This window comes from Hylobates moloch, unplaced genomic scaffold (assembly GCF_009828535.3).
Source record: "Hylobates moloch isolate HMO894 unplaced genomic scaffold, HMol_V3 SCAFFOLD_5, whole genome shotgun sequence".
In the NCBI taxonomy this organism is placed as follows: domain Eukaryota; kingdom Metazoa; phylum Chordata; class Mammalia; order Primates; family Hylobatidae; genus Hylobates; species Hylobates moloch.
In genome coordinates, this window is record NW_026652280.1 from 93,292,821 (window position 1) to 93,318,976 (window position 26,156).

The window sequence follows — 26,156 nt, forward strand, 5'->3', positions numbered from 1 at the left end:
TAAATACATTGCAATTCCAAAATACATCTGGCCTCCAGGGTTTCATAAGAAACTGTGGGTTAGGTGTATCCTTTTTTGTTGTTGCTGTTAGTTTTTATTTCATAATCATAAGCTTAACTCTGCAATCCAGCTAGGCATGGAAAGGAATAATGAAAACATGGACCCCAAAGGGAACTGCAGTGAGAGCACAAAGATTCTAGGATACTGCGAGCAAATGGGGTGGAGGGGTGCTCCCCTGAGCTACAGAAGAAGTGGTCTGGTGGTTAAGATAAAACACAAGTCAAACTTAGAGCTGTCCACAGTCAGCAATGGTGATCTTCTTGCTGGTCTTGCCATTCCTGGACCCAAAGCGCTCCATGGCCTCCACAATATTCATGCCTTCGCCATGCCAAAGGCCACATGCTTGCCATCCAACCACTCAGTCTTGGCAGGGCACATGAAAACTGGGAACCACTTGTGTTGGGTCCAGCATTTGCCATGGACAGGATGCCAGGACCTGTATGCTTCAGGATGAAGTTCTCCTCATCAAATTTCTCCCTGTAGATGGACTTGCCCCCAGTGCCATTATGGCATGTGAAGTCACCACCCTGACATACAAACCTTGGAATAATTCTGTGAAAGCAAGAACCCTTATACCCAAATCTTTTCTCTCCAGTGCTCAGAGCATGAAAGTTCTCTGCTGTCTTTGGAAACTTGTCTGCAAACAGCTCGAAGGAGACACGGCCCAAGGGCTTGCCATTGACAGCAATGTCGAAGACCATGGTGGGGTTGACCATGGCTGGTAATATGGGGCTCCCAGTGGCAGCAGCATCTGCAAACCTGGTGTATCCTATTTTTCAAGTATCGTAATGGCCTTTCTTTAATTAAATGGTGAGTTAACAGTAGCGTTTGGTATGTTTTTTACATTAAAAAGTGTTATAGCTTGGTGATATGGTTTGAATACTGCTTGTTTGTCCCACCAAAAGTCATGGTGAAACCTGATCCCCAGTGTGACAATGTTGGGAGGAGAAGCCTAGTGGGAGGTGTTTGGGTCATGGGGGTGCATCCTTCACGAATGGCTTGGTGCTTTTCTTGCCATAGTGATTGAGTTCTTGTTCTGAGGAGACTGGATTAGTTCTCACAGGAATCAATTAGTTCTGGGGAGAGTGGGTTGTTATGAAGCCAGGGCGTGCCTTGGGTTTTGCCTCTCTTTGCAGGTGTCTGCTTTCCCTTTGGCCTTCATGTTGTGACCTAGCATGTGGCCCTCACCATAAGCAAGAATATGCTGGTGCCATGCTCCTTGGACTTCCCAGCCTGCAGAACTGTGAGCTAAATAAACCTCTTTTCTTTTCTTTTTTTTTTTTTTTTGAGACGGAGTCTCGCTCTGTTGCCCAGGCTGGAGTGCAGTGGCGTGATCTCTGCTCGCTGCAAGCTCCACCTCCTGGGTTCACGCCATTCTCCTGCCTTAGCCTTCCGAGTAGCTGGGACTACAGGCGCCCACCACCATGCCCAGCTAATTTTTTTTTGTATTTTTAGTAGAGACTGGGTTTCACCCTGTTAGTCAGGATGGTCTCGATCTCCTGACCTCGTGATCTGCCTGCCTTGGCCTCCCAAAGTGCTGGGATTATAGGCGTGAGCCACCGCACCTGGCAATAAACCTCTTTTCTTTATAAATTACTCAGTCCCAGGTATTCTGTTAAAGCAATACAAAATGGACTAAGACACTTAGTAAAATAAAATGTTTGGCAACCCTGAGTCTAGCTCCAAAATTTCTGGAACATTTTATTGGTCTGTGAAGTCCAACCCCAGCATAAGGCACCTCTAGTGCTTTAGAATTCTAGGCTTTTTTTTTTTTTTTTTTTTTTTTTTTTTTTTTTTGGGTGTTTTTCTTTTTCCCCCCCTGGGGGGTGGGTGTGCGGCCTCGCGCCCCTCTCACCTCCCCCCCCCCCCGTAAAAACCATCCCCCCGCTTGATCTCGGCTCACTGCAAGCTCCGCCTCCTGGGTTCACGCCATTCTCCTGCCTCAGCCTCTCCGAGTAGCTGGGACTACAGGCGCCCGCCACCACGCCCGGCTAATTTTTTGTATTTTTAATAGAGACGGGGTTTCACCGTGGTCTCGATCTCCTGACCTCGTGATCCGCCCGCCTCGGCCTCCCAAAGTGCTGGGATTACAAGCATGAGCCACCGCGCCCGGCCAGAATTCTAGGCTTGATTAGACCAGAGGTTGCCAGTTGGTAGCCCCACTGACCAAACTGGGCCTGCAGGTGTGTTTTGCTTGCCTCACACAGGGTCTTCTTCCGCCTCTTTAATCTGGAAAGTGAACATAAAGTCCAGTTTCCAGTTTCTGCTTTTTTTTTTTTTTTTTTTTTTGAGACAGACTCTCATAATTCTGTCACCCAAGCTGGATGCAGTGATGTGATCTCGGCTCACTGTAACCTCTAGCTCCTGGGTTCAAGTGATTCTCCTGTCTTGGCCTCCCGAGCAGCTAGGATCACAGACATGCGCCACCATGCCCAGCTAATTTTTTTTTTTTTGTATTTTTAATGGAGATGGGGTTTCACCATGTTGGCCAGGCTGGTCTCGAACTCCTGACCTCAGGTGATCCGCCCACCTTGGCCTACCAAAGTGCTGCAATTACAGGCGTGAGCCACTGTGCCCAGCCTGGTTTCCAGTTTCTCTTGAAAATTCAGAAGATGTTGGCAACAGACTTGCATGGCATACAATCAACTGAAGCCAAGAAGCAAGTGGCCCCCTCTGCTTTCCAGCTGACCCCTTTCTGCTGACTGGAACACCCAGTGTGCTTCACTGCCACTGAACACAAGGCTAGAAAAGACTGCTTTTCTTAGGTGAGGACTGCTGATCATTAGCTCTATATAGGAATAGTGCCCTACCCAGTAACTCTACACAAAATTAGGAGTCTGCTACTGCTCCAGGGAAGGCCTGCCCAGAAACGGGCCTGCAGCAGACCCAGGGTACCAGAAGACTAGGAGGTCAAGAACAACTTGTTTGACTCAGTGAGCTCCTTAGCTGATGACAAAGAATTTGCTTGATTAGGAATTCCTGCTGAGTGTGGTAGCTCATGCCTGTGATCCCAGCACTTAAAGAGGCCAAGGCGGGAAGATTGCTTCAGGAGTCTGAGAGTGTAAATTTCCTTTGCATGTCATGTTGGAGCTTAAAAAGTTTTGGGCCAGGCACGGTGGCTCATGTTTGTAATGTCAGTACTTTGGGAGGCAGAAGCAGGAGGATCACTTGAGCCCAGGAGTTCAAGACCAGCCTAGGCAACACAGCGAAACCCCATCTCTACAAAAAAAAAAAAAAAAAAAAAGCCAGTTCTGGTGGCGTGTGCCTACAGTCCCATCTATCTGGGAGGCTGAGGTGGGAGAATCACCTGAGCCTGGGAGGCCGAGGCTGCAGTAAGTTAAGCCATGATCATGCCACTGTACTCCAGCCTGGGCGACAGAGTGAGCATTAGCTAGTTCAATGCTGAGGAGGTGGAATGAGAATGGGTATCTATGTCCAGTCCTTGACTTCAATAAAAATGCTACCAAAGTCATCCCATGAAGTATGATGACTGCTGTACATTTTAAAAAACACTTAAACTATTGTAGGAAATTTCAAACATATGCCAAAGTATAACAAATAATAATAAACTCCCATTTGCCCTTCTCAGCTTTGACAAATGGTGTTATTTTTTTCCATCTACTTGGGATATCTGTGTTTTTCTTTCTTTGTTTTTAGAGATAGGGTCTTGCTCTGTTGCCCAGGCTGGAGTAGAGTGGCACCATCACAGCTCACTTGCAGTCTTGATATCCTGGGCTCAAGGGATCTCCTCATCTCAGCCTCCTAAGTAGCTGGGACTACAGGTGTGTGCCACCACACTTGACTAATTTTTTAATTTTTAGTTTTGTAGACAGGGTCTTGCTATGTTGCCTAGGCTTGTCTTGAACTCCTGGCCTCAAGGGATCCTCCCACCTTGGCCTCTACTTAGGATACTTTTGAAAAGAAGATATTCAAGACTCCCTATATCATGCTTTAAGCATGCTTATGCAGCATGCTTTTTTTTTTTTTTTTTTTAGAGAGCATTTTAGAGCAGTTTTATGTTCAAAGCAACACTGTGTAGAGCCAGCATGCATTTAAAAAGAAGAACCCTGGCCGGGCATGGTGGCTCAGGCCTGAAATCTCAGCAATTTGGGAGGCTGAAGCAGGAGGATTGCCTGAATCCAGGAGTTTGGGACCAGCCTGGGCAACACAGGGAGACCCAGTCTCTACAGAAAATAAAAAATAAAAAAATGAGCTGGGCATGGTGGCACACATTTGCAGTCTCAGCTTCTCAGCAGGCTGAGACAAAGATTGCTTGAGCCTAGGAGTTTGAGGCTGCAGTGAGCTATGATCGTGTCACTGCACTCCAGCCTAGGTGACAGAGACCATCTCTAAATCAATAGCCCTGACAGAAATTCCTGGTCTTCATATTTTTCAGTAATTTATTATCAATCTTATGGACAATGACTTTGGTAGCTGTCTAGGATTTTGATTTATTAGAAAGCTTAGAGCCACTATGTGCAAGGTGGCATGGGGTAATTTTTCCTCCTCAGTCGTGGCCCAATTTTATTTTACTTATTTGGCTCAATTTTATATTCTCTTATTTTACTTTCTTTTCTCCCCCGCACTCCCCGATTTAAGCCATGATATTCTATATTTTCTCTAACAGGGTCTCCTTATGTTGCCCAGGCTGGAGTGCAGTGGCATGATCTTGGCTCACTGCAGCCTCAACCTCCTGAGCTCAAGTGATCCTTACCTCAGTCTCCCGAGTAGCTGGGACCACGGTTGTGCACCACCACTCGTGGCTAATTTTAAAATTTTTTGTAGAGATGGGCTCTCGCTATATTGCCCAGGCTGGTTTTGAACTCACGGATTCAGCTATCCTCCTGCCTCAGCCTCCCAAAGTGCTGGGATTACAAGCATGAGCCACTGTGCCCAGCCTATTCCATATTTTATATCTCTGTGTAGGCCACCTTAAAGCCTTACTGAAACAAGGCAGGCATAAATAAATGCTTATTCAGTCTTTCTATCTAGTAATTGGTGAAAACTAGGTTCAGCTTTTCTCATTAAGTGTATGCTTTAAGTAAGTCTAAAATTTGGTAAGAAATAAGGTCCTTTGCTGCAGTCAAATTTACATTCGTGGTAACAATGTTTACTGCCACTAAGTGATTTTATTCCAGACCAGAGGGCACACCATCATACTATCTGTGAATGGCCACTGTTAGCAACCAGAAAGTATTGATTCAAGTCCACCTTCAGACCAGGGTTCTACTCCCTTTCTGCAACAAATATTTATTAAATATCTAAAATGTACTAGGCCAGGCATGGTGGCTCACACCTGTAATCCCAGCACTTTGGGAGGCGGAGGCGGGTGGATCACCTGAGGTCAGGAGTTCGAGACCAGCCTGGCCAACATGGTGAAACCCCGTCTCCACTAAAAATACAAAAAATTAGCCAGGCGTGGTGGCATATGCCTGTAATTCCAGCTACTCAGAGGGCTGAGGTGTGAGAACAGCTTGAAGTCAGGAGGCAGAGGTTGCAGTGAACCAAGACATCACCACTGCACTCCAGCCTGGGCAACAAGGGTGAGACTCTGTCTCATTCATAAATAAATAAATAAATAAATAAAGGTTCTAGGAACTGTACTAGGTTTCAGTTATACCAAAGTGAGTAAAGACCCAGTATTTAGTTGCCCTCTGGGAACTCTGGGAACTTACTATCTCATAGAGAAGCCAGAGAAGCAACCAACAATTATAGCCTAGGGAAGGAGGGGTAAACTATGAGGGGAGGTGCACCTAGCCTAGTGCCCAGTAAAAACTGTCCGGCCAGGAACGGTGGCTCACACCTGTAATCCCAGCACTTTGGAAGGCTGAGGTAGAAGGATCGCTTGAACCCAGGAGTTTGCGACCAGCCTGAGCAACATAGGGAGACCCTATCTCTACAAAAAATACAAAAATTAGCTGGGCATGGTGGCACGTGCCTGTAGTTCCAGCAACTCAGGAGGCTGAGGTGGGAGGACTGCTTGAGCCTGGGAGGTCAAGGCTGCAGTGAGCCATGATTATACCACGGCACTCCAGCCTGGGTGACAGAGTGAGACCCAGTCTCAAAAATCAAAATAAAACAAAAACAAAAAAGCAAAGAAGACCAAAAAAAAAAAAAAAAACCCCAAAACAAACAAACAAAAAAACAACAACACCCTGTCCCTATAGCTTTTCTTTTTTCTTTTCTTTCTTTTTTTTTTTTGAGACGGAGTTTCACTCTGTCACCCAGGCTGGAGTGCAATGGTGTGATCTTGGCTCACTGAAACCTCTGCCTCCCGGATTCAAGTGATTCTCTTGCCTCAGCCTCCTGAGTAGCTGGGATTAGAGGCCTATAGCTTTTCAAATAGTGGTTGAAGACACAGTTTTAAGAAAATTATCTACTTTGATCAATTTTGAAAACAATTTCTAAATTTAAATTGTGAGTATGACAGTAATCCTAAGTGCTCTCTTGTTTTGGACTTCTTGTAACTTTAGAATCAGTATCAATGACTTACTGATATTGGGGAATCAATAGATTGGGGAAGGATGTAATTCTTTTGTTTTTTTTTTTGTTGTTGTTGTTTTTTGAGACAGAGTCTTGCTCTGTTGCCCGGGCTAGCGTGCAGTGGCGCGATCTAGGCTCATTGCAACCTCTGCCTCCTGGGTTCAAGTGATTCTCCTGCCTCAGCCTCCCGAGTAGCTAGGATTACAGGCGCGTGCCACTGCGCCTGGCTAATTTTTTGTATTTTTAGTAGAGACGGGGTTTCACCCTGTTAGCCAGGATGGTCTCGATCTCCTGACCTCGTGATCCACCCGCCTCAGCCTCCCAAAATGTTGAGATTACAGGCATGAGCCACTGCGCCCATCCAGGATGTAATTTATAGAAGTCATTTAGTTTGTCTGTTTTGATATACTTCATTAAAAGAAGCTTATCAACAATTCAAAAGTTTCCTAATGGGAAATTAGTTGAAGAACCAGTCTGTAACCTGGCTCTCTTCTGCTGCCCGTTAGTATCCATGCCCTTGGTTATTACCTTCTTCACTGTATCGGAGTTAGTCTGTGTGACCAACAGAATTTTGCACAGTGATGGTATGTCACTTCAGAGATTGGGTTATGAAAGATATGGTGGCTTCCATCCCTCTGCCTTTCTCTTGAATCACTTACTCTGAGGGAAGCCAGCTGCTTTATCTGAGTAGCCTTATGGCGAGACCCACGTGGTGAGGAACTGAAGATTCCGGTTAACAGCACCTGAATGAGCAAAGAAAATCCTCCAGGCCCAGTCAATAGCTTGACAGCAACTCCAGGAGAGACTTTGACCTAGAACCACTCAGCTAAACTGCTCCTAGATTCCTGACCCTTAGAAACTGTGTAAGGTATTAAATATTTGCATGTTTTTTATTTATTTATTTATTTTTAGATGGAGTCTTGCTCTTGTCGCCCAGGCTGGAGTGCAATGGTGCCATCTCAGCTCACTGCAACCTCCATCTCCCGGGTTCAAGCGATTCTCCTGCCTCAGCCTCCCAAGTAGCTGGAATTACAGGCACCCACCACCATGCCCAGCTAATTTTTCTATTTTTTAGATGGGGTTTCACCATGTTGACCAGGCTGGTCTTGAATTCCTGACCTCAGGTGATCTGCCCACCTTGGCCTCCCAAAGTGCTAGGATTACAGGCGTAAGCCACCACCCCCAGCCTATTTGCTGTTTTAAACTGCTAAAGTTTTGGGGGTAATCTGTTACATAGCAATGGATAACTTTTTTTTATTTAAAACATTATTATTTTAGAGACCCTGTGTAAGCATAGCTCACTGCAGTCTTGAACTCCTGGACTCAAGTGATCCTCCTGCCTTAACCTTCTGAGGAGCTGACACTCCAGGCATGTGCCACTACACCTGGCTACTTTACTTTTAATTTTTTTAGAGATGGAGGTCTCACTATGTTGCCCAGGCTGGTCTCAAACTCCTGGGCTAAAGCGACCCTCCAGAGTTGCTGGGGTTTTGAGGGCTTTGCTATAACATGAGGCCAGAAAAATAAATGTATTTTATTATTATTATTATTTGAGATGGAGTCTTGCTCTGTCGCCCAGCCTGGAGTGCAGTGGCGGGATCTTGGCTCGCTGCAACCTCCACCTCCCAAGTTCAAGTGATTCTTTTGCCTCAGCCTCCCAAGTAGCCGGAATTACACCATGTGCCACCACGTCTGGCTAATTTGTTTGTATTATTATTTTTTTTTTTTGTAGAGACGAGGTTTCGCCATGTTGGCCAGTCTGGTCTCAAATTCCTGACCTTAGGTGATTCGCCTGCCTCGGCCTCCTAAAGTGCTGAGATTACAGGCATGAGCCGCTGTGCCTGGTCAATAAATGTATTTTAGGTATTCAAAGACAGATGACTTAGGCAGAAGGTTCTATTTATTCCAGGTGATATCACAGTACTTACTCATCTTCATTGATAAAAAGGGCTATATGTGCACATAGCACATATGTATTTACCACCTAATTTTGGCAAAAGTATTTAAAACATAGAACTTTATTTGCCAAAGTTGCATGACTGAATAAACTCTTACGGGTTTTTAAAAAAATGTGATTAGGTACATTTTTTTTTTGTACATTGGTTTTTTGTTTTTTTTTTTTTTTGAGACGGAATCTCACTCAGTCTCCAGGCTGGAGTGCAGTGGCACCATCTCGGCTCACTGCAACCTCCGCCTCCCGGGTTCAAGGGATTCCCCAGCCTCCTGAGTAGCTGGGACTACAGGTATGCACCACCACGACTTTAAAACTATCCCAAATTTACTTCGTAGAAGAAAATGTAAATGTAATGAGCTCTATAAACACTATTTAAAGAAAACAAGGCCTTGCATAGTGGTTCACATCTATAATCTCAGTACTTTGGTAGGGGGAGGCAGGAGGATCGCTTGAGGCCAGGAGTTCAGGACCAGCCTGATCAACAGAACTAGACCCAGTCTCTAAAAATAAAAAAAAAACAAAAATTTGGTTTAAGATATTCAAAACACATTAACTCTTTGAAGATTAGCTATGAAGTGCAGGAGGAGGGGTAATGGGGGAGGCTAAATAAGCATGGGCTAATTATCTCAGAGCAAGTTTTCAACCCAAAACAAAATGACATAACTATGCAAAGATTACACGGTGAAGTAATTTATGGCAGAAACCTGAGATTCAAAAAGTTGAAATGGTTGGTATTTTTAGTGCATTTGCAGCTCCTCCCTTGTTTGCTTGTAGAACCTGCCATGAGGAAGGATCCTCAGTCTAGCAGGAAGGGATCCCGCCATTTAAGAGGGAAAAGAATGCTATTCCAAGCAGGTACACCTGCTTCCAATTCTATGTGGAGCACGATGCTGATGCTCATGGGATAAATGAGTACACGGAATTTAGGATAAGGAAAAATCCTAGGATAAAATTTCATAAAGTAGAAGTTTGAATCTCTGCTAAATGAAGTCTGGTTACCCAGATATTCTCTGGCCAGTTCAAAAGGTGAAAATGACAAAGAGCACAACCAACAACAGTTTCTCTACTTATTCCTTTCTCCCTCCCCTGGTCCCTTTGCCTTTCTTATTTGTAATGCTCATGATGTCTTTTTCTTTCTTTCTCTTTTCTTTCTTTTTCTTTCTCTCTCTCTCTTTCTTTTTTTGAGACAGTTTCACTCTTGTTGCCAGGATGGAGTACAATGGTGTGATCTTGGCTCACTGCAACCTCCACCTCCTGGGTTCAAGTGATTCTCCTGCCTCAGTCTCCCGAGTAGCTTGGATTACAGGCATGTGCCACCACGCCCGGCTAATTTTGTATTTTTAGTAGAGACAGGGTTTCAACATGTTGGTCAGGCTGGTCTCGAACTCCCGGCCTCAGGTGATCTGCCAGCCTTGGCCTCCCAAAGTGCTGGGATTACAAGCGTGAGCCACCGCACCCGGCGTCTTTTTCATAGGCTTTATAGGTTTTATCTCAGTGTCCTTACATGACAGGGTAACAAATCACATAATTTTAAGATTTGGGCTGAAAGGCGCTTAATCTTTAGGGAAAAAAAAGGTCCTGCTCAATCTACTGAATGAGCAGCATGATAAACACAAACAATAAGACACGGTGGATACTTGCCTCCATGTGCAAGGGATTTAGATCCATCCAATCCATGCCCCAGCTCGTCAATAGGAGATGCCTTTCAAAGAGCCTGTCTGGCTAAAACACTTTTTCTTGGCTTACAAAGAAAAAAAAAATCCTTAGGCTGGGCGCAGTGGCTCACGCCTGTAATCCCAGCACTTTGGGAGGCTCACGCAGGTGGATCACGAAGTCAGGAGATGGAGACCATCCTGGCCAAGATGGTGAAACCTGTCTCTACTAAAATATAAGAAATTAGCCGGTCGTGGTGGTGCATACCTGTAGTCCCAGCTACTCAGGAGGCTGGGGAATCCCTTGAACCCGGGAGGCGGAGGTTGCAGTGAGCCGAGATGGTGCCACTGCACTCCAGCCTGGAGACTGAGTGAGATTCCGTCTCAAAAAAAAAAAACAAACAAAAAACCAAAAACCTTCACTAGTTACCCATTACTCGCAAGTTACAGTTCAAACCATTTAACAGGGGAAAACTCCAGGAGAGTACACACAAAGCCTTAAAAATGCTTCCCAGTCATAATGCCTTTTTAAAGAAAATCAAGATCAGATCTTAACGGTTTTCAATGACATGTGCTTCAAGAGAAACCAGACCCATTCCTTAGACGATCTCTAGAAGGGAAACTTACCTTTGGCTCTGTAGCCAGATATCCCCAGCTTGGAAGGTTGAGTGGTTGAAGGTGAGAGGAAATGCACCCAATGCTTCTATGGTTCCATAGGCTCCAGTGTCTTCTTCTATTACACTGTATTTTAATTGCCAGCTTCCTTGCCTGTATTTCACCTCCATACCAAAAGCTCTATGAAGATAGGGACTGAGTATTGTCAGGATCTGGCACAGTGCCTCATTATCAGACACTCAATAAGTATTTGTTAAATGAATGCATATGAAACCACTGAAACCTGGAGACACAACATAGAGTAGCAGAAAAAGAAACAGGCCAGGCGTGGTGGCTCACACCTGTAATCCCAGCACTTTGGGAGGCTGAGACAGGCGGGTCACCTGAGGTTGGGAGTTCAAGACCAGCCTGACCAACATGGAGAAACCCCGTCTCTATAAAAATACAAAATTAGCCGAGCGTGGTGGCACATGCCTGTAATCCCAGCTACTCAGGAGGCTGAGGCAGAAGAATCGCTTGAACCCGGGAGGCAGAGGTTGTGGTGAGCCGAGATTGCGCCATTGCACTCCACCCTAGGTAACAACAGTGGAACTCCATCTCAAAAAAAAAAAAAAAAAAGAAACATCTTGGTTCTCAACTTTATTATATGATTCCAAGTAAAAAATTTTCTGGATTTTTTTCCTGGATAAACAAAAAGATGGGATAGGATTGTTAAGGGTTTCTCTAGCATTGTAATTCTATGAATATATGTACAAAGCATTTTTAAAATTATAAGACTGACTGTTAAGTGAACACAGCAGAATTCCTCAGTGCAAATGAACATTAGCCCCTTTAAAGATGGGGGTGGGTACTCTGACAAGTTAATTACTCATTCAACTATGAAAGCCAATTTGGAATTTTTTTTAGCTTAAAAAATTTATACAAGCAATACATATTTATTAATTACTAAAAATAAATTAGAAATCACAAAAGGGAGGCTGAGGCGAACAACAGCTTGAGTCCAGAAGGTTCAAGACCAGCCTGGACAACATGGGGAAACTCCATCTCTACAAAAAAATACAAAAATTAGCTGGGTGCGGTGGCACATGCCTATAGTCCCAGCTACTTGGGAGGCTGAGATAGGAGGATTGTTTGAGCCCAGGAGGCAGAGGTTGCAGTGATCCGAGATTCACGCCACTGCACTCCAGCCTGGGCAACAGCGTGGGACTCTTGTCTCAGAAAAAAAAAAAAAAAAAAAAAGAAAAGAAAATCATAAAGGTGGAAGGCAATTTAAATTTACCCACAATCATACAAAGACAACCACTACTACCAGTCTGGGTATAAATCTTCCTAAGTTCTCCTGTTACAAACATATCTTGTATGTTTACATTTCTTTTCCTTTATAAAGCCAGGGTTATTTTACACTGGTAACCTGTTTCTTTTACTTAATATAGTATGAATATCTTTCCACATACTTTGTAACCACAGTAATCTATAGAGTGGTAATATTGATTTATTTAACTAGTGACCCACTTAGGTTGTTTATCTGTCACTATGATAAAAATGCTACACTACCATGTCCTAGTAAATTTTTATGCACATAATTATGTTCTCAAAAATCCAGGAGTGAACTTTTTGGAGCAAGGCTGTAATTTTTAAGTCAGGAGCAAGGTTGCATTTTTTTTTTCGAGACGGAGTTTCGCTCTTGTCACCCAGGCTGGAATGCAGTGGTGTGATCTCGGCTCACTGCAACCTCTGCCTCCCAGGTTTAAGCAATTCTCCTGCCTCAGCCTCCTGGGTAGCTGGAATTACAGGCACCCACCACCATGCCCGGTTAATTTTTGTATTTTTAGTAGAGATGGGGTTTCACCATGTTGGCCAGATTGGTCTCCAACTCCTGACCTCAGGTGATCCACCCGCCTCTGCCTCCCAAAGTGCTGAGATTACAGGTGTGAGCCATTGCACCCAGCCAAGGCTGGAGTTTTAGCTCAGTTGGTTTGTATGCAGTTTTTTCTCTTTGGTAGCAGACTCCTATCCTTTTGATAGTAGATAAATAGTCACTGGAAGCAGCCAAGAGTCACCAGATTTTGGTCAAGTGTAGTGATTAAAGTGAGAGATCAAGTAGGCAATACTAGTTTTGGTTGAAAGCCTCTGACTATAGGGCAACGTGAATGGTTTTCACCTGTGACTCAAAGTGGCTCTAAAGGCAATAACAACAGGAATTCCAAAACCATTGTGGGCAATTGGTTCATCACCAAACCAAGCATATTACTTCCAAAAGAGTGAACTATGAAGGTGACAAACAGAGCTAGGTGATAATGCTTTCTCAGGATTCATAATGTTACACACATATCTCATTCACACACAGAAATTCTGAATGGTTGAGTCAATCAATTCATTTAATTAAAATAGATGTACTGGCTTACCTAAAACTTTAATATTTGCAATATTTTTTCAGTATGACATTCTCATAAAAACGTATTCACCACTTGAAAGGTACTTCACATACATTATCTTTTTAATGTTCACACTACTACCACAAATATAAGTATTATTCTCCCCATGTTATAAATGAGAAAATGAAGACTCAGAGAAAATGTGATTTGTGCAAGGCAACAACAGCTGATAAAAGGTAGAACCAAGATGCCAATACAGATCTGTTTTGCTTCAAACACCACGTTCTTTTTATTTTCTAACCCTGCCATGTAGCACCTTTGAATAATTCTTAAATGTATCATTATAGGGTTGTTCAATTTTTAGCTGCAATGCTTAATACTTCTTAATGACTCTATTATTACCAGTGAATAATCCTATTCTTTATTTAACGTGGAAGTGAACTGAACAAAACTGAAGGTATTGCTTATGAACAGACTTATTTCTATTCTTGAGGAAAACTGGAAGTAACTACAAAAAGCCATTTATTCCACTTGAATGAAGTAAATATTGATACTAGACCTTGCATTTAAAGAGACCAGTCTAGCAAGTGACTCTCATTTTAACAATAACCATATTAAAAGAGAAAAAAATAGAGCAGTAAGTTAAACAAAAGGCTAATAAAACTTGGAGGAAACAGCTAAGTGTTTTCTTTTAAACCTGAAGAATACCAAATGTATGTTATGTTGCATAAAGAGTCATGTCAAGAGAAGACTATTAACAACCCAATAGTAGAGTCAGCATTAAGAACTTCAATGATATTCAACTCAAACATGCGTAGGGAGAGTAAAGTTATTTTATTAAATCATGCACGTCACGTGTGTTAGTGCAAATAGTTTAATCTGTACTCCAGAAATTCTATTGTATTTTATATCTTTACAAAATAGATTTAAAACAATTATTTACTTTAAAAAATGTAATTCTGAAGTTAAGCATTTCAGAACAATATTTGCAATAACCTATATACAAGAGGTACTGGGTACCACTGGCATATTAGCATTCTGTGGTGGAGTGGCTTCCTGCAACAGAAAATGATGAAATGAACTATATGACAGTATTTTCTACAAGTCATTTGTGACTAATTCCTCCATAAATCTAGTGATCCTCCCAACAGCAATCTCAAATAGCTTAAAATATAACCTTTAAAGTATAAACAGTGACTGCCAAACATCACAAGGCAAATTATACTCTAAACTCCTATTTCAGTATTTGGCTAGACCTGTGGATCGCCGCAGAACATTCAAGCCAATTCACTGACATTCCCTCCCGGTCTTCACTGACTGAAAAATTTAACTATGTGATACTTTAGGATATTCTATGACCTAAATAAACTTTATTGACATAACTATGATGCCGCACAAAACCATGGCTAAACTTTCACTTGTGTTTTAAATTTGTAACATCAAGCAGTGTTTTTAGGTGCTTCATTGTGCACAGAACACTATTAATCTTGGGAATGGTGCTTTTCATTAACAGAAAGTCCCAATTAACAACAATAAAAAGAAAATAACCATTTGCATACCCAACCAGGAAATCTGTTGGTAGGTACAACAGCTCGCCTTGAACATGAATTAGCTCTGACACATCATAAACCAAATTAGGTCAATACAAGCTTATCTAAAGAGATATTAATACTTTCTTCAGTTAAACATGCTTGGAGGAATAGATGATAGAAAAAAAAAATCATGCTTCCTAAAATGCTGTATATGAGAAAGTAACTTGGCTTTTAAAGAAAAATATCTCTTTAAATACATGGTTTAATAAATTACATTCCAATTGACTCAACAGTTTGGTTGACTGCACTGAAATTGTGTAATTACTATGTTTTTGCTCCCAGAAATACTTCAGTTTGCTCAAGAAAATACACACTCTCATGGAAAGTTTTTCAAAGTTGATGTCCTCCACATCTTCAAGTCACATTAAGGCTGAACAAGCGTGCACATATTCCCCAAATTATCACCATAACAGTTTATTTTCCAAATGTATTTTTCCTTAAAAAAAAAAAAAATCCACGCAAATATTTCTAAGTCTTGTTCCCAATAGCTCAGTGGTTTTATAACAAGTAAAAATGGCGTAAATATGTAAAAAATATATATATATGTGTATATATTTCAAACTGATAGGCACTGAGCACACAGGGCCTCTCTTCCCATGTATGTATTGGTTGTTTGGTTTGGGTAGTTATCAAATCAGAAAAATGAATTATCTGGTGATCAGAATTCAGAGTAAAATACTCATAAATTTAATGTTATAAATAATCTGGTGTACCAAGAAGCCTACTTTAGGCCACCATAATATTCAGAATCTTAACATACTAATTTAAAAATTACATGAAAAATTGCAAGCAAATTATTGCTTACAGTAGAATAAAGTCACAATTTTATATCTTCTTTATAGACAGATACATTTTATATAATTTAAAGCAATGACCCTACAGCTGTATTCTTGTACTTCTGCTGTTTTAAGAGGTAAAGAGGAAGAAAATGGTTCTGTTTGTCCCCAGCATGAGTGTGATGCCAGCTTCTAGAGGGAGGACGGTGTACAGACTCAAGGAACGCTCTCATGGAGAAGCTCTGGCCAGACCTGGCACGTACAGCACGATGGCTGTTACTGCAACCAGGGCAGCCAACATGGGCATCCAGGGCCAGGGTTTCTGTGTGGAAAGAAACCAAGAGTCAATATCACATTCTCCCCTCTCTTTTCATACCTATTAACCCCTTGGTTCCAGAGAGTCCTGAATACTTAACAGAATATTGGAAAAATCTTATTTTTGCATCATAAAAATAAAGTTTGAAAAGAAAAAAAAAAAAGTGAGGGAGTGCAGGTATGAGGAGAGTCATAATAGCAGGACCACCAATTGGAAGTCTAACACGTCCCAAGAAAGTCCTGGGAAGTTTTCAACTTTGTTACAGTTGAAACCTAATAATGACTTCTAAGAAAATTTGTGGGCTCTGCCTGCTTTATTTACTCTGGTATCCATATATTCCAATATAACTGATGTATATAGACACCTGTAGTGTGTTTCTGCCTAAAATGTTTATTTCTTGATAAGAACCAGACTCACATGTTGGGATATTTTATGCAAGGGGATAGTGGCTAAGGTGATAATGGTCTAGGCTTTTGTCCTCTAACTTGAAACCACAGAAGACAAAATCAAACAGGGTTCAAGATGGAGAAGTAACATTAGGGATCGTGCCTGTCTGATAATTCTGGTAAAGACTCTGTTCAGTGTAATAAAGCCACATGATCACCGCACATGCTCTACTAACCTGCATGCCAGTTAGAAACAAGCATGGATGGGCTGTTGCCTGCTAGCTTTTAGAGGGCTTTATAAGATCAACTTGCTTTGGTTGACACTTTTATTTTTACTTGTATTCCAGGAGTGTTATTGAGAAAAACTGGTTTTTAAAGAAATATTCTGATGTTGCAGGTCAGGGCTCAGAAAGAAATGGGATACGTTTATATCCTTGCAAGTACATAATAGGGTTGAGATTGTGAGCCAATTGTTCATTATGTTAATCTCATTATTTTTCATCTTCATAGCCATAGTATAAACAGGCAAAGGGTTGAAACAAAGAAAATCTACACTATGAAAAGGAAGAGGATAAGGAGGAAGGGGAAGAAGGCTGGCTGAAAACTTCAAGGAGGCAAACTCTTCATTTCTCATCCAAATCTGATTAAACACATAATTGGAAAGAGGGTACTAATATTGCAGAAATTCATAGTGCACTCCAGTTTGCTAGAGATAAAGACTCAGTTAATGGAAGCATATTAACAACTGGTTAGGTTGGAATTAACTCATGGTTAGCATTACTACAAAGTAAACAAGACAAAAAGTTATGGGATTAGTTGACTGTTCAGTTCATTGGTATGACACAAATACACGGCATACTAAATGAAGGGTTTGCTTCAGGTAACAAAATACCTGTGTGTTCTTGCCATGCACTATATTACAAATATGGCACAAAAAGGTGACGGGGACAAACAGACAAGGACTCAACAATAGTGCTTGTACCTTTCTCTACCACAATGGACCGAAACACCAAAACAGGAAAGCCAGGAATAGGCCGATGAATACGGCTGGGACGGGTTGTAATATGGAAGGCTAAAGAAGGGAAGGCATATTAAAATCATTTTATGCTATGAAAATAATCAGATAAGAGGATTCAGACCCCAGTAGGGTGGGAGGTAGGAAGAAAGAATGAAATAATAGAAGTATACCACTCAGGTTTTACACAGATTCAAACATTTTAAAGACATCTAACACAATCTGATAGACTGTGGTATGCAAGTTGGGAAACTAACAGTTTAAAAGGAATAGCTAGGAACAGCTAGGCTCAATGCCTGTAATCCCAGCACTTTGGGAGGCTGACGCAGGTGGATCACCTGAGGTCAGGAGTTTGAGATCAGCCTGGCCAACATGGTGAAATGCTGTCTCTACTAAAAATACAAAAGTTAGCCAGGCATGGTGGTGCATGCCTGTAATCCCAGCTACTCCAGAGGTTAAGGCAGGAGAATTGCTTGAACCAGGAGGCAGAGGTTGCAGTGAGCTGAGAGCGCCACTGCACTCCAAGCTGGGTGACAGAGCGAGACTCCATTAAAAAAAAAAAAAAAAAAAGAAACAGTTGAAGACAATGGGCAATGTGGGTGTACCTAACATTCTAATGAAATATAGTACATGAAGACAGAGCAGGCCGGGTGCAGTGGCTCATGACTGTAATTCCAGCACTTTGGCAAGCTGAGGTGGGCAGATTGCTTAAGGCCAGGAGTTTGAGACCAGCCTGGGCCACATGGCAAAACCCTGTCCCTACAAAAAATACAAAAATTAGTTGAGCATGGTGGCACACATCTGTAATTCCAGTTACTTGGGAAGCTGAGGTGGGAGGATTCCTTGAGCTGGGAAGGTCAAGGCTGAAGGGAGGTGAGATCATGCCACTGCCCTCCAGCCTGGGTGACAGAGCAAGACCCTGTCTCCAAAAAAAAAAAAAAAAATACTGACAACACTTCACCACCAGCTGATGCTCTCTGCTTGACAGTACACTATTTTTGCTCGATACCTGAAATTCATTATTTGACAATGTACTCCCTCAGCAATGGTTAAGGTTTATTTTATCCCTCTAACAAATTATTATTTTTCAACCAAAGCTCTTTTGCTTATTAGATGATACTGCTTTCAAGCTTAAAAATAAATGCCCTGTGATAATACGTGCTTCCCAAATCAGGCAAGAGATTTCACATGTAATAAAGGTTTGGTATATAAAGACAGGCAGGGCTGGACACGGTGGCTCACACCTGTAATTCCAGCACTTTGGGAGGCCAAGGCAGGCAGATCACCTGAGGTCAGGAGTTCAAGACCAGCCTGACCAACATGGAGAAACCCCATCTCTACTAAAAATACAAAATTAGCCAGTTGTGGTGGTGCATGTTGTAATCCCAGCTACTCGGGAGGCTAAGGCAGGAGAATCGCTTGAACCCGGGAGGTAGATGTTGCGGTGAGCTGAGATCACGCCACTGCACTCCAGCCTGGGCAACAAGAGCAAAACTCTTGTCTCAAAAAAAAGAAAAAAAAAAAAGGCAGCTGAGTCTCAGGGCTTTCAATTATGTTACCAGAATATAATTAATTTTTAAAATGGAAAGAAAATTGCTACAGTGAGTGTTATTACAGAGTAATATTTTAGTACCATAAGTGCTATATCACAAAAAAAGGAAATTCACCCCTAAGGTGAATTGTAGCTATAAATAATAATAGGAAAGTTACTTTTGAAAAGGTTCTAAATAGTACGGGGGGATCCATTCTGATTATGCTAGATGTCTTCATGGGTTAATTTAGCAGTAGACTGAAATTCCATAATCCCAGGGATATGAACTAACACAAAAGAGAGAAGTAACCAAACCATTATGATCTGATTTTAGAAGAGTTATGTAATCTACATTTTGAAAAGCAAATGCAAACAATTTTTCCTTAGCATAAAGCCTCTACACCCAGTTCATCAACTTCTAAAAGGCTTCTACCTAAGCAGCAAGCCTTTACTATCTACAAACTAAGACTTTCTTTAGCAAAGGACAGTTGGACACAACTCATGAGCATTCTGTGTGCAAATGAGTAACAGGATGGCCATGCAACATCACTCTTTTGTACTTGTGCTGCAAGGTAAGCGGAGTGGCTTCCTCCATAGGAAGTATGTGGCTCACGCACACTGCAGTGTCCAAGCCATGACAGTGGTTTTAAATAAGTCAGAGCACAACCAACCACACTAAACATCTATCAGGGCCCACAAAGGTAACGATCACCAAAACGTACAACACAACATTTATTTAGTATAACATCTTTTTAAAGACCATCTGTCTTTCTAGCAAATGAAAAACAAAAAAATATTAAACTCAATTTATACCAAAATGTTCATCTCTTTCTCACAGCCCTACAGAAACTCACCAAATATTTTCTAATATTTACAGAATGACAAAGAGACGTTAAGCTTTTTAGAAATTGTGCCTCAGTGAGAACATTATTGGTATAAGAACAACATGTACTACCCTCTCTTAAATGGATCCCTGGTGGTACAATGCTTCATTTTCCAGCAGGGGAGAAACAAGAGCCAGATGATAGCTTAGTGACAGAGCTTCAGACTCATCTGGGAAAAGCTGACAGTTCTTAAAGCAAGCTGCTTTATTGCAAACAAGGCTCTTCCTCCAGGCAGTCCTGAGGCTCTTCTAGGAATATAGGTTAAAGGTACAAATTCTTACTCAAAAATCTGACAGCACAATGATTCTATCATGGAATCTCATAATGAAAAGCCTATTTCATTTGTACCATTTGCTTCACGAATCAGTGATAAAGTCCTCTGAAAATCAATTTCAATCTCTCATGTGCTTCTCAATCAAAGCTAAGCCAAGTTTGCAAAGACTTACATTATTTCCTTTCTCTCGGAGCAGCTTCAGGTTGTTTTTACACTGTTTGAGCTCATCTGTGATTGACTGCTTTTCCTGCTCAGTCATTTCAAACTTCAACTTCAGTTCTGAGAGTACAGTCTGTGTCTTTTCATACTAAAAGCAAAGAAAAAAAAAGTGTGCAGATTCAACTTAAAATGGGTATGAAGTTATGGTTCTAGTCAGGCTTATACGCCAGACCCTATTTAGTCACCTGGAACACCAAAGTCAAGTCTTTTTGTTTAAGGAGGAATAACTTGCACTCATAAGAAGTCTTTTGGCCAGGCGTGGTGGCTCACACCTGTAATCCCAGCACTTTGGGAGGCCAAGGCGGGCAGATCACGAGGTCAGGAGTTTGAGATCAGCCTGACCAACATGGAGAAACCCCATCTCTACTAAAAATACAAGCATTAGCTGGGCGTGGTGGTGTATGCCTGTAATCCCAGCTACTCAGGAGGCTGAGACAGGAAAATCACTTGAACCCGGGAGGCAGAGGTTGCAGTGAGCCAAGATCATACCACTGTGCACTCAAGCCTGGGTGACAGAGGGAGACTCCGTCTCAAAAAAAAAAAAAAAAAAAAAAAAAAGTAGTCTTTAATGTTGACTTTATTCTATGTAAGAATTTTCTGGCCCTGGAGTTAAAAAAATTAAGAGTAATCACCATTTTGTCATCTGTTTTTAATATAAAGGATCACTTTTTCCACCAAGTGAGTTATAGGAGAAAAGGAAAATTTCAAACTGAGCAAAAGAAAAGTAGGAGAAGAAAAATTCCATAGTCAATGTTAGGAAGCCTGAGTTTATATCCTAGTAAGGAGTGTCAGCCAAGCTATTTTAGTTTTGAAGTAAAAAGTATTAATTCCCAATAGGGGCCGGGCACGGTGGCTCACGCCTGTAATCCCAGCACTTTGGGAGGCCGAGGCGGGTGGATCATGAGGTCAGGAGATCGAGACCATCCTGGCTAACACAGTGAAACCCCGTCTCTACTAAAAATACAAAAAATTAGCTGGGCGAGATGGCGGGCGCCTGTAGTCCCAGCTACTTGGGAGGCTGAGGCAGGAGATGGCGTGAACCCCGGGGGGCGGAGCCTGCAGTGAGCCGAGATTGCGCCACTGCACTCCAGCCTGGGCGACAGCGAGACTCTGCCTCAATAAAAAAAAAAAAAAAAAAAAAAAAAAAATTCCCAATAGGTTTCCCTTTACCCAGCATTACTGGGTATTAAAGTGTTCTGGATAAGTGAATTTTCTAGGCAAATGAAGCAAAGAAATGTGTCTGAAGTACCGACCACTATGATTTGGAAATTTCTATTTCTCCACTTAAAACAGGCATCGGCTGGGCACAGTGGCTCACACCTGTAATCCCAGCACTTTGGGAGGCCAAGGTGGGCGGATCACCTGAGGTCAGGAGTTCGAGACCAGCCTGGCCAACATGGCGAAACCCCATCTCTACTAAAAATACAAAATTAGCCAGGCATGGTGGCGCATGCCTGTAACCCCAGTTGGGAGGCTGGGGCAGGAGAATCGCTTGAACCCAGGAGGTGGAAGTTGCAGTGAGCTGATATTGCACCACTGCACTCTAGCCTAGGCAACAAAAGCAAAACTCCATCTCAAAAAACAAAACAAAAAACTTAGGTTATCAAGCTAAGTCATTTTAAAAAATCTGTTTCTGGTAGAAATTTTATTTTTATTTTATTTTTTGAGACGGAGTCTAGCTCTGTCACCCAGGCTGGAGTGGAGTGGTGCGATCTCAGCTCACTGAAACCTCCACCTCCCAGGTTCAAGTGATTCTCCTGCTTCAGCCTCCTGAGTAGCTGCGATTACGGGCACCTGCTGCCACATCTGGCTATGTTTTGTACTTTTAGTAGAAATGGAGTTTCACCATGTTGGCCAGGCTGGTCTTGAACTCCTGGCCTAGGGTGATCCACCTGCTTCAGCCTCCCAAAGTGCTGGGAGGGCAGGCATGAGCCACCGTGCCCCACCTGTTTCTGGTAGAAATTTTTAAATAGCAAAACTTATCATTTTCTGTTCTGGAAAACAATTCACTGTATATACTTTGACTTTCAGATAGAGTCACACCTTTTTAAAGACCATGTGCCTTTTAAAGGTGAGACCAATGTGAAACATAGTATGGCTTACTCCTACTTTAAATGGTGCCTGGAGGCTGAAATTCTAGGCTGGTTCCACTTCTAGATACTGCATCTTACACGCAAACTGGGCTCACAGTCAAAGAGCAGAGATTGTTCTGCTACTGGCTGTGCCTTTGTCTCCACTTCCACTACCCCACTCTGCCATCTCTCTTTTTTTTTTAGACTGAGTCTCACTCTGTCACCCAGGCTGGAGTGCAGTGGCGTGATCTTGGCTCACTGCAACCTCCTCCTCTTGGGTTCAAGGGATTCTTGTGCCTTAGCCCCCCGTGTAGCTGGGATTATAGGCATGCACCACCATGCCTGGCTAATTTTTTTATATTTTTAGTACAGATGGGGTTTCACCTTGTTGGCCAGGCTGGTCTCGAACTCCTGACGTCGAGTGATCCACCCACCTCAGCCTCCCAAAGTGCTGGGATTACAGGTGTGAGCCACCGCACCTGGCCCTATTCTGCCATCTCTGAAGGTTTTAGAAGGAAGACAGACAAGGATTGAATATAAAATAGATATACCACGGGTAAGGTATACCAGAAAGGTTCCTCCTTGTCCCTACATGTAGCTTATGAGGGTAGAAAGTTTCCAGTTCCTCTCTACTTATATCCTAGAAATTCTTCAATAAAGGAAACCTTTATAAAGGTGCTTCTGAAAAATGTAAACACCTTGGAATGACTAATTAGGAGCCCATCATCATGCTCAACAAAGATAAATATTAAGAAGGAATATAAATGTATAAAAACATTAGGAGAGATGGGGCTTAGGGTCAACACAGAGGTCAACAGAAAAAGAGAAGAAAGATATAGGTACAGAGAGGGAGGTAAAATATGAAAGAAACTCCCTGTTACCTAACAACATTCCCACAACAAGCCTAGATAGTATGCCAGAGAATGAACTAAAGGAGTACAATTCACGGACTTTATGATAGCTTTTTTCAGTTGATGTGAAGATCTGTGGACTTCCTTCCAGAAGGCAGAAGATTACTGGCATACTGCCAAGGCAAAGTCATTGTACCTACACTAGTTTCTGCAAATTGGAACATAATAAATTCTCAATGACCCATGATCTGATTCTTAACAGGGACTAACAAAGAATAAGTAAAGAGTACTTTGTTGACAAGTTTCCTCTTACTTTCCTTTTCCACCATTCTTACATCTAGTCTGCCCTGTGCACCAAAGCACTTATTTCTCCATTGCAGGAGTTGTGAAGCAGAACCACAGGAAGGCAGCTCAACCAGGGGGATCCTGTTGCTTACCTCCAGCATGTGAGGCGGTGGCAAGGACTCTGGCCCCATGGCAAGAAGGTAAAGCCAAATAACTTTCTTGAGTCAGTCTTTGCAGGGTGGACTGTGTGCTCAATGTTTTAGGAATTTTTTTTTTTTGAGATGGAGTTTTGCTCTTGTTGCCTAGACAGGAGTGCAATGGTGTAATCTCGGCTCACCACAACCTCCGCCTCGCGGGTACAAAGCGATTCTCCTGCCTCAGCCTCCCAAGTAACTGGGATTACAGGCATGTGCCACCATGCCTGGCTAATTTTGTATTTTTATTAGAGACAGGGTTTCTCTATGTTGGTCAGGCTGGTCTCGAACTCCCGACCTCAGGTGATCTGCCCACCTCGGCCTCCCAAAGTGCTGGGATTACAGGAGTGAGCCACTGCACCCAGCCTATAAATTCTTAAATTACAGATATTCCTACTAAATTAAAATATAGTGATGCTTTCTAAAGTCAAATATAAAGATGATACATCATTATTTTCTTTTAATACTGAGGATTAAGATTTACTTTTTTTTTTTGAGATGGAGTTTTGCTCTTGTTGCCCAGGCTGGAGTGCAATGGCGTGATCTCAGCTCACCGCAACCTCCGCCTCCCGGGTTCAAGCGATTCCCCTATCTCAGCCTCCTGAGTAGCTGGGATTACAGGCACATGCCATCATGCCTGGCTAATTTTTGTATTTTTAGTATAGATGGGGTTTCATCATATTGGTCAGGCTGGGCTTGAACTCCTGACCTCAGGTGAGCTGCCCGCCTTGGCCTCTCAAAGTGCTGAGATTACAGGCGTGAGCCACGGCGCCCAGCCAAGATTTACTTTTTGCATGTACTTTTTCTTTGTTGAATATTCATATAAAAGCTGCCACATATATAAATTTTAATTTGTGCAACAAAGGTCACCTACTGCAGCCTTGCTTGGCTATCATTTTTGCTCCATCTTGCTTTCTAACTCTGAGGTGACAAATGAGCTTGGTCCTGATTAAGAGGGAAATATCACACAATATTACCAACACCTTTGGTTCTTCTTCATAAAAAGAATCATATCTGGGCTTGCTTAGCTTGTAATATTTTAGTTTGTTACAGTGCTGAAAATACATAATTAGATACTGTGTATATTAAGTATGATTCTATGACAGAGAGGAGGACAAAGGGGAAATGTTGAAGGGGAATATATGTGCATTAATAAAAGGCAATAATTCATTTGCAGTGGATTACACAGAGATAAGAACCTCATTAAAGAACATTTTAGTTATAGTATATAGCTATAACTAAACTATAGTATATAGTATACAACATGTTAACATCTGGACAAACAGAAAGAGAGCAATTTCACATTACAAAGGAGTGTGATGACTACACATCATTTCACAATGGAAAACAGTGAACAAGAAAACAGAAAAGAAACATACTGACAAGATCAGACATATTTTTAAATGTGCTGCATTTAATGCAATCCAAGACTATCAACAATTTAGATGCTGTGACAACATGCCACTGCGATTTGTGGAAACAGTTAAAGCATTTTGCACCGATTACTCAGTGACCAAAAACAGGCAAACAAGTAATGCAACAAAATGGCTAATGCGTTCATAGTAACATACAACAGAATAATCTTCCAACCACAGCATTCTTCCCAGAGTTTGAAAGAATTATGGCATATGGACTGGAAGGACACAAAGTGCTTACAGTATTAAATACTAAGATATTTACTTTGGCACAAAATTTGTGTTCCAATCAAATAAAATGAGATTTCTTCTAAAACACATATCTTTAGGAAGGTAAAAATGAACACATTACAAAATCAGTATGTCCACAAGAAAATAAAAAATGTTACAGTATTTTTTCATTAGGAACAAACATGAAGACAGAAGAACAATCATTGCCAAATTCAGGACACTACAAGGAAAGAAAATTGCAAACAAAAACTGCATTGATTAAGCAGATTTTCTAGAAACAACTTTGGGAAAGTTCATTATTAAAGACAAAGAGTTGTCTTCAACTTCCTTCTAATTCATAAAGAATCCTTTTAAGAAAGTCTACAACTGGGGTGGTCCCTGATCTGTAGATCAAGTTGTATCAGGCTTCTCCATTCCCCGAGCTGGCCAGGAGTCAATGCAGGGAGTGGTATAAGGCCAGCAGGACTGAAGGCAGCTCTTACTGCCCTGCTGTCAACTTCAAGGCTTTGGGAAGTGAAATGCACCTCCCTTGCTCAGGAAGAAATTGGGTAGGGTTTCTGTTCCAAAATCAACTTTTATGACTTCAACACAAATTTTTAAAAAGCCACTCAATTCAAGGTTTTAAGCAGAATGACATGAAAAGTGAGCATGCACATTTATGAATAAGGTGAAAAGGGGGTGGGAGGAAGAAAGTAAAAGGCCACAGAACGTGTTTGGCTGGCTGCCTGGCTATGAGGTGAATTTTAAGTAACTTTTCAGGCCATATTTACCTGAGGGGTTCAGACAGCATTAGAGTATGGCCTCAGTTTGCTTTCCAAAAGTATGCTAAGTTACATACGATACTCTCTTTGAAAGTTAAACAATAGATCAACAGACCTGGTACAAAGGGTTTCTCATATAAGTAACTGGTAGAGAAAAATTAAAATGTAGTTTTGTATATTATATTTTTGAGACCAATCCTACTGAAGAATTCTCT

General features: G+C 41.9%; 1 protein-coding gene and 1 pseudogene across 32 annotated transcripts in view; both read right to left on the reverse strand.

Moving 5' to 3' along the window:
• Positions 1-222: 222 nt before the first annotated feature.
• Positions 223-778, reverse strand: LOC116468275 (peptidyl-prolyl cis-trans isomerase A-like; annotated as a pseudogene).
• A 12,336-nt stretch (positions 779-13,114) lies between these two features.
• The window catches only part of SLMAP (sarcolemma associated protein), a 176,633-nt gene continuing 163,591 nt past the window's right edge, over positions 13,115-26,156 (reverse strand). For 18 of the 32 annotated variants that reach the window (XM_032755511.2, XM_032153930.3, XM_032153933.2 and 15 more), the window contains 2 exons: positions 20,086-20,220; positions 13,115-15,829 (listed from right to left, as the gene is read on the reverse strand). In XM_032755511.2, the coding sequence (XP_032611402.1) occupies positions 15,737-15,829; positions 20,086-20,220 (228 nt within the window). In that variant the 3' untranslated portion in view covers positions 13,115-15,736. Of the gene's footprint in view, positions 15,830-17,191; positions 17,282-20,085; positions 20,221-26,156 lie in introns of all 32 variants that reach the window. The other 14 variants (XM_032755512.2, XM_032153931.3, XM_032755509.2 and 11 more) reach the window with 1 other exon arrangement.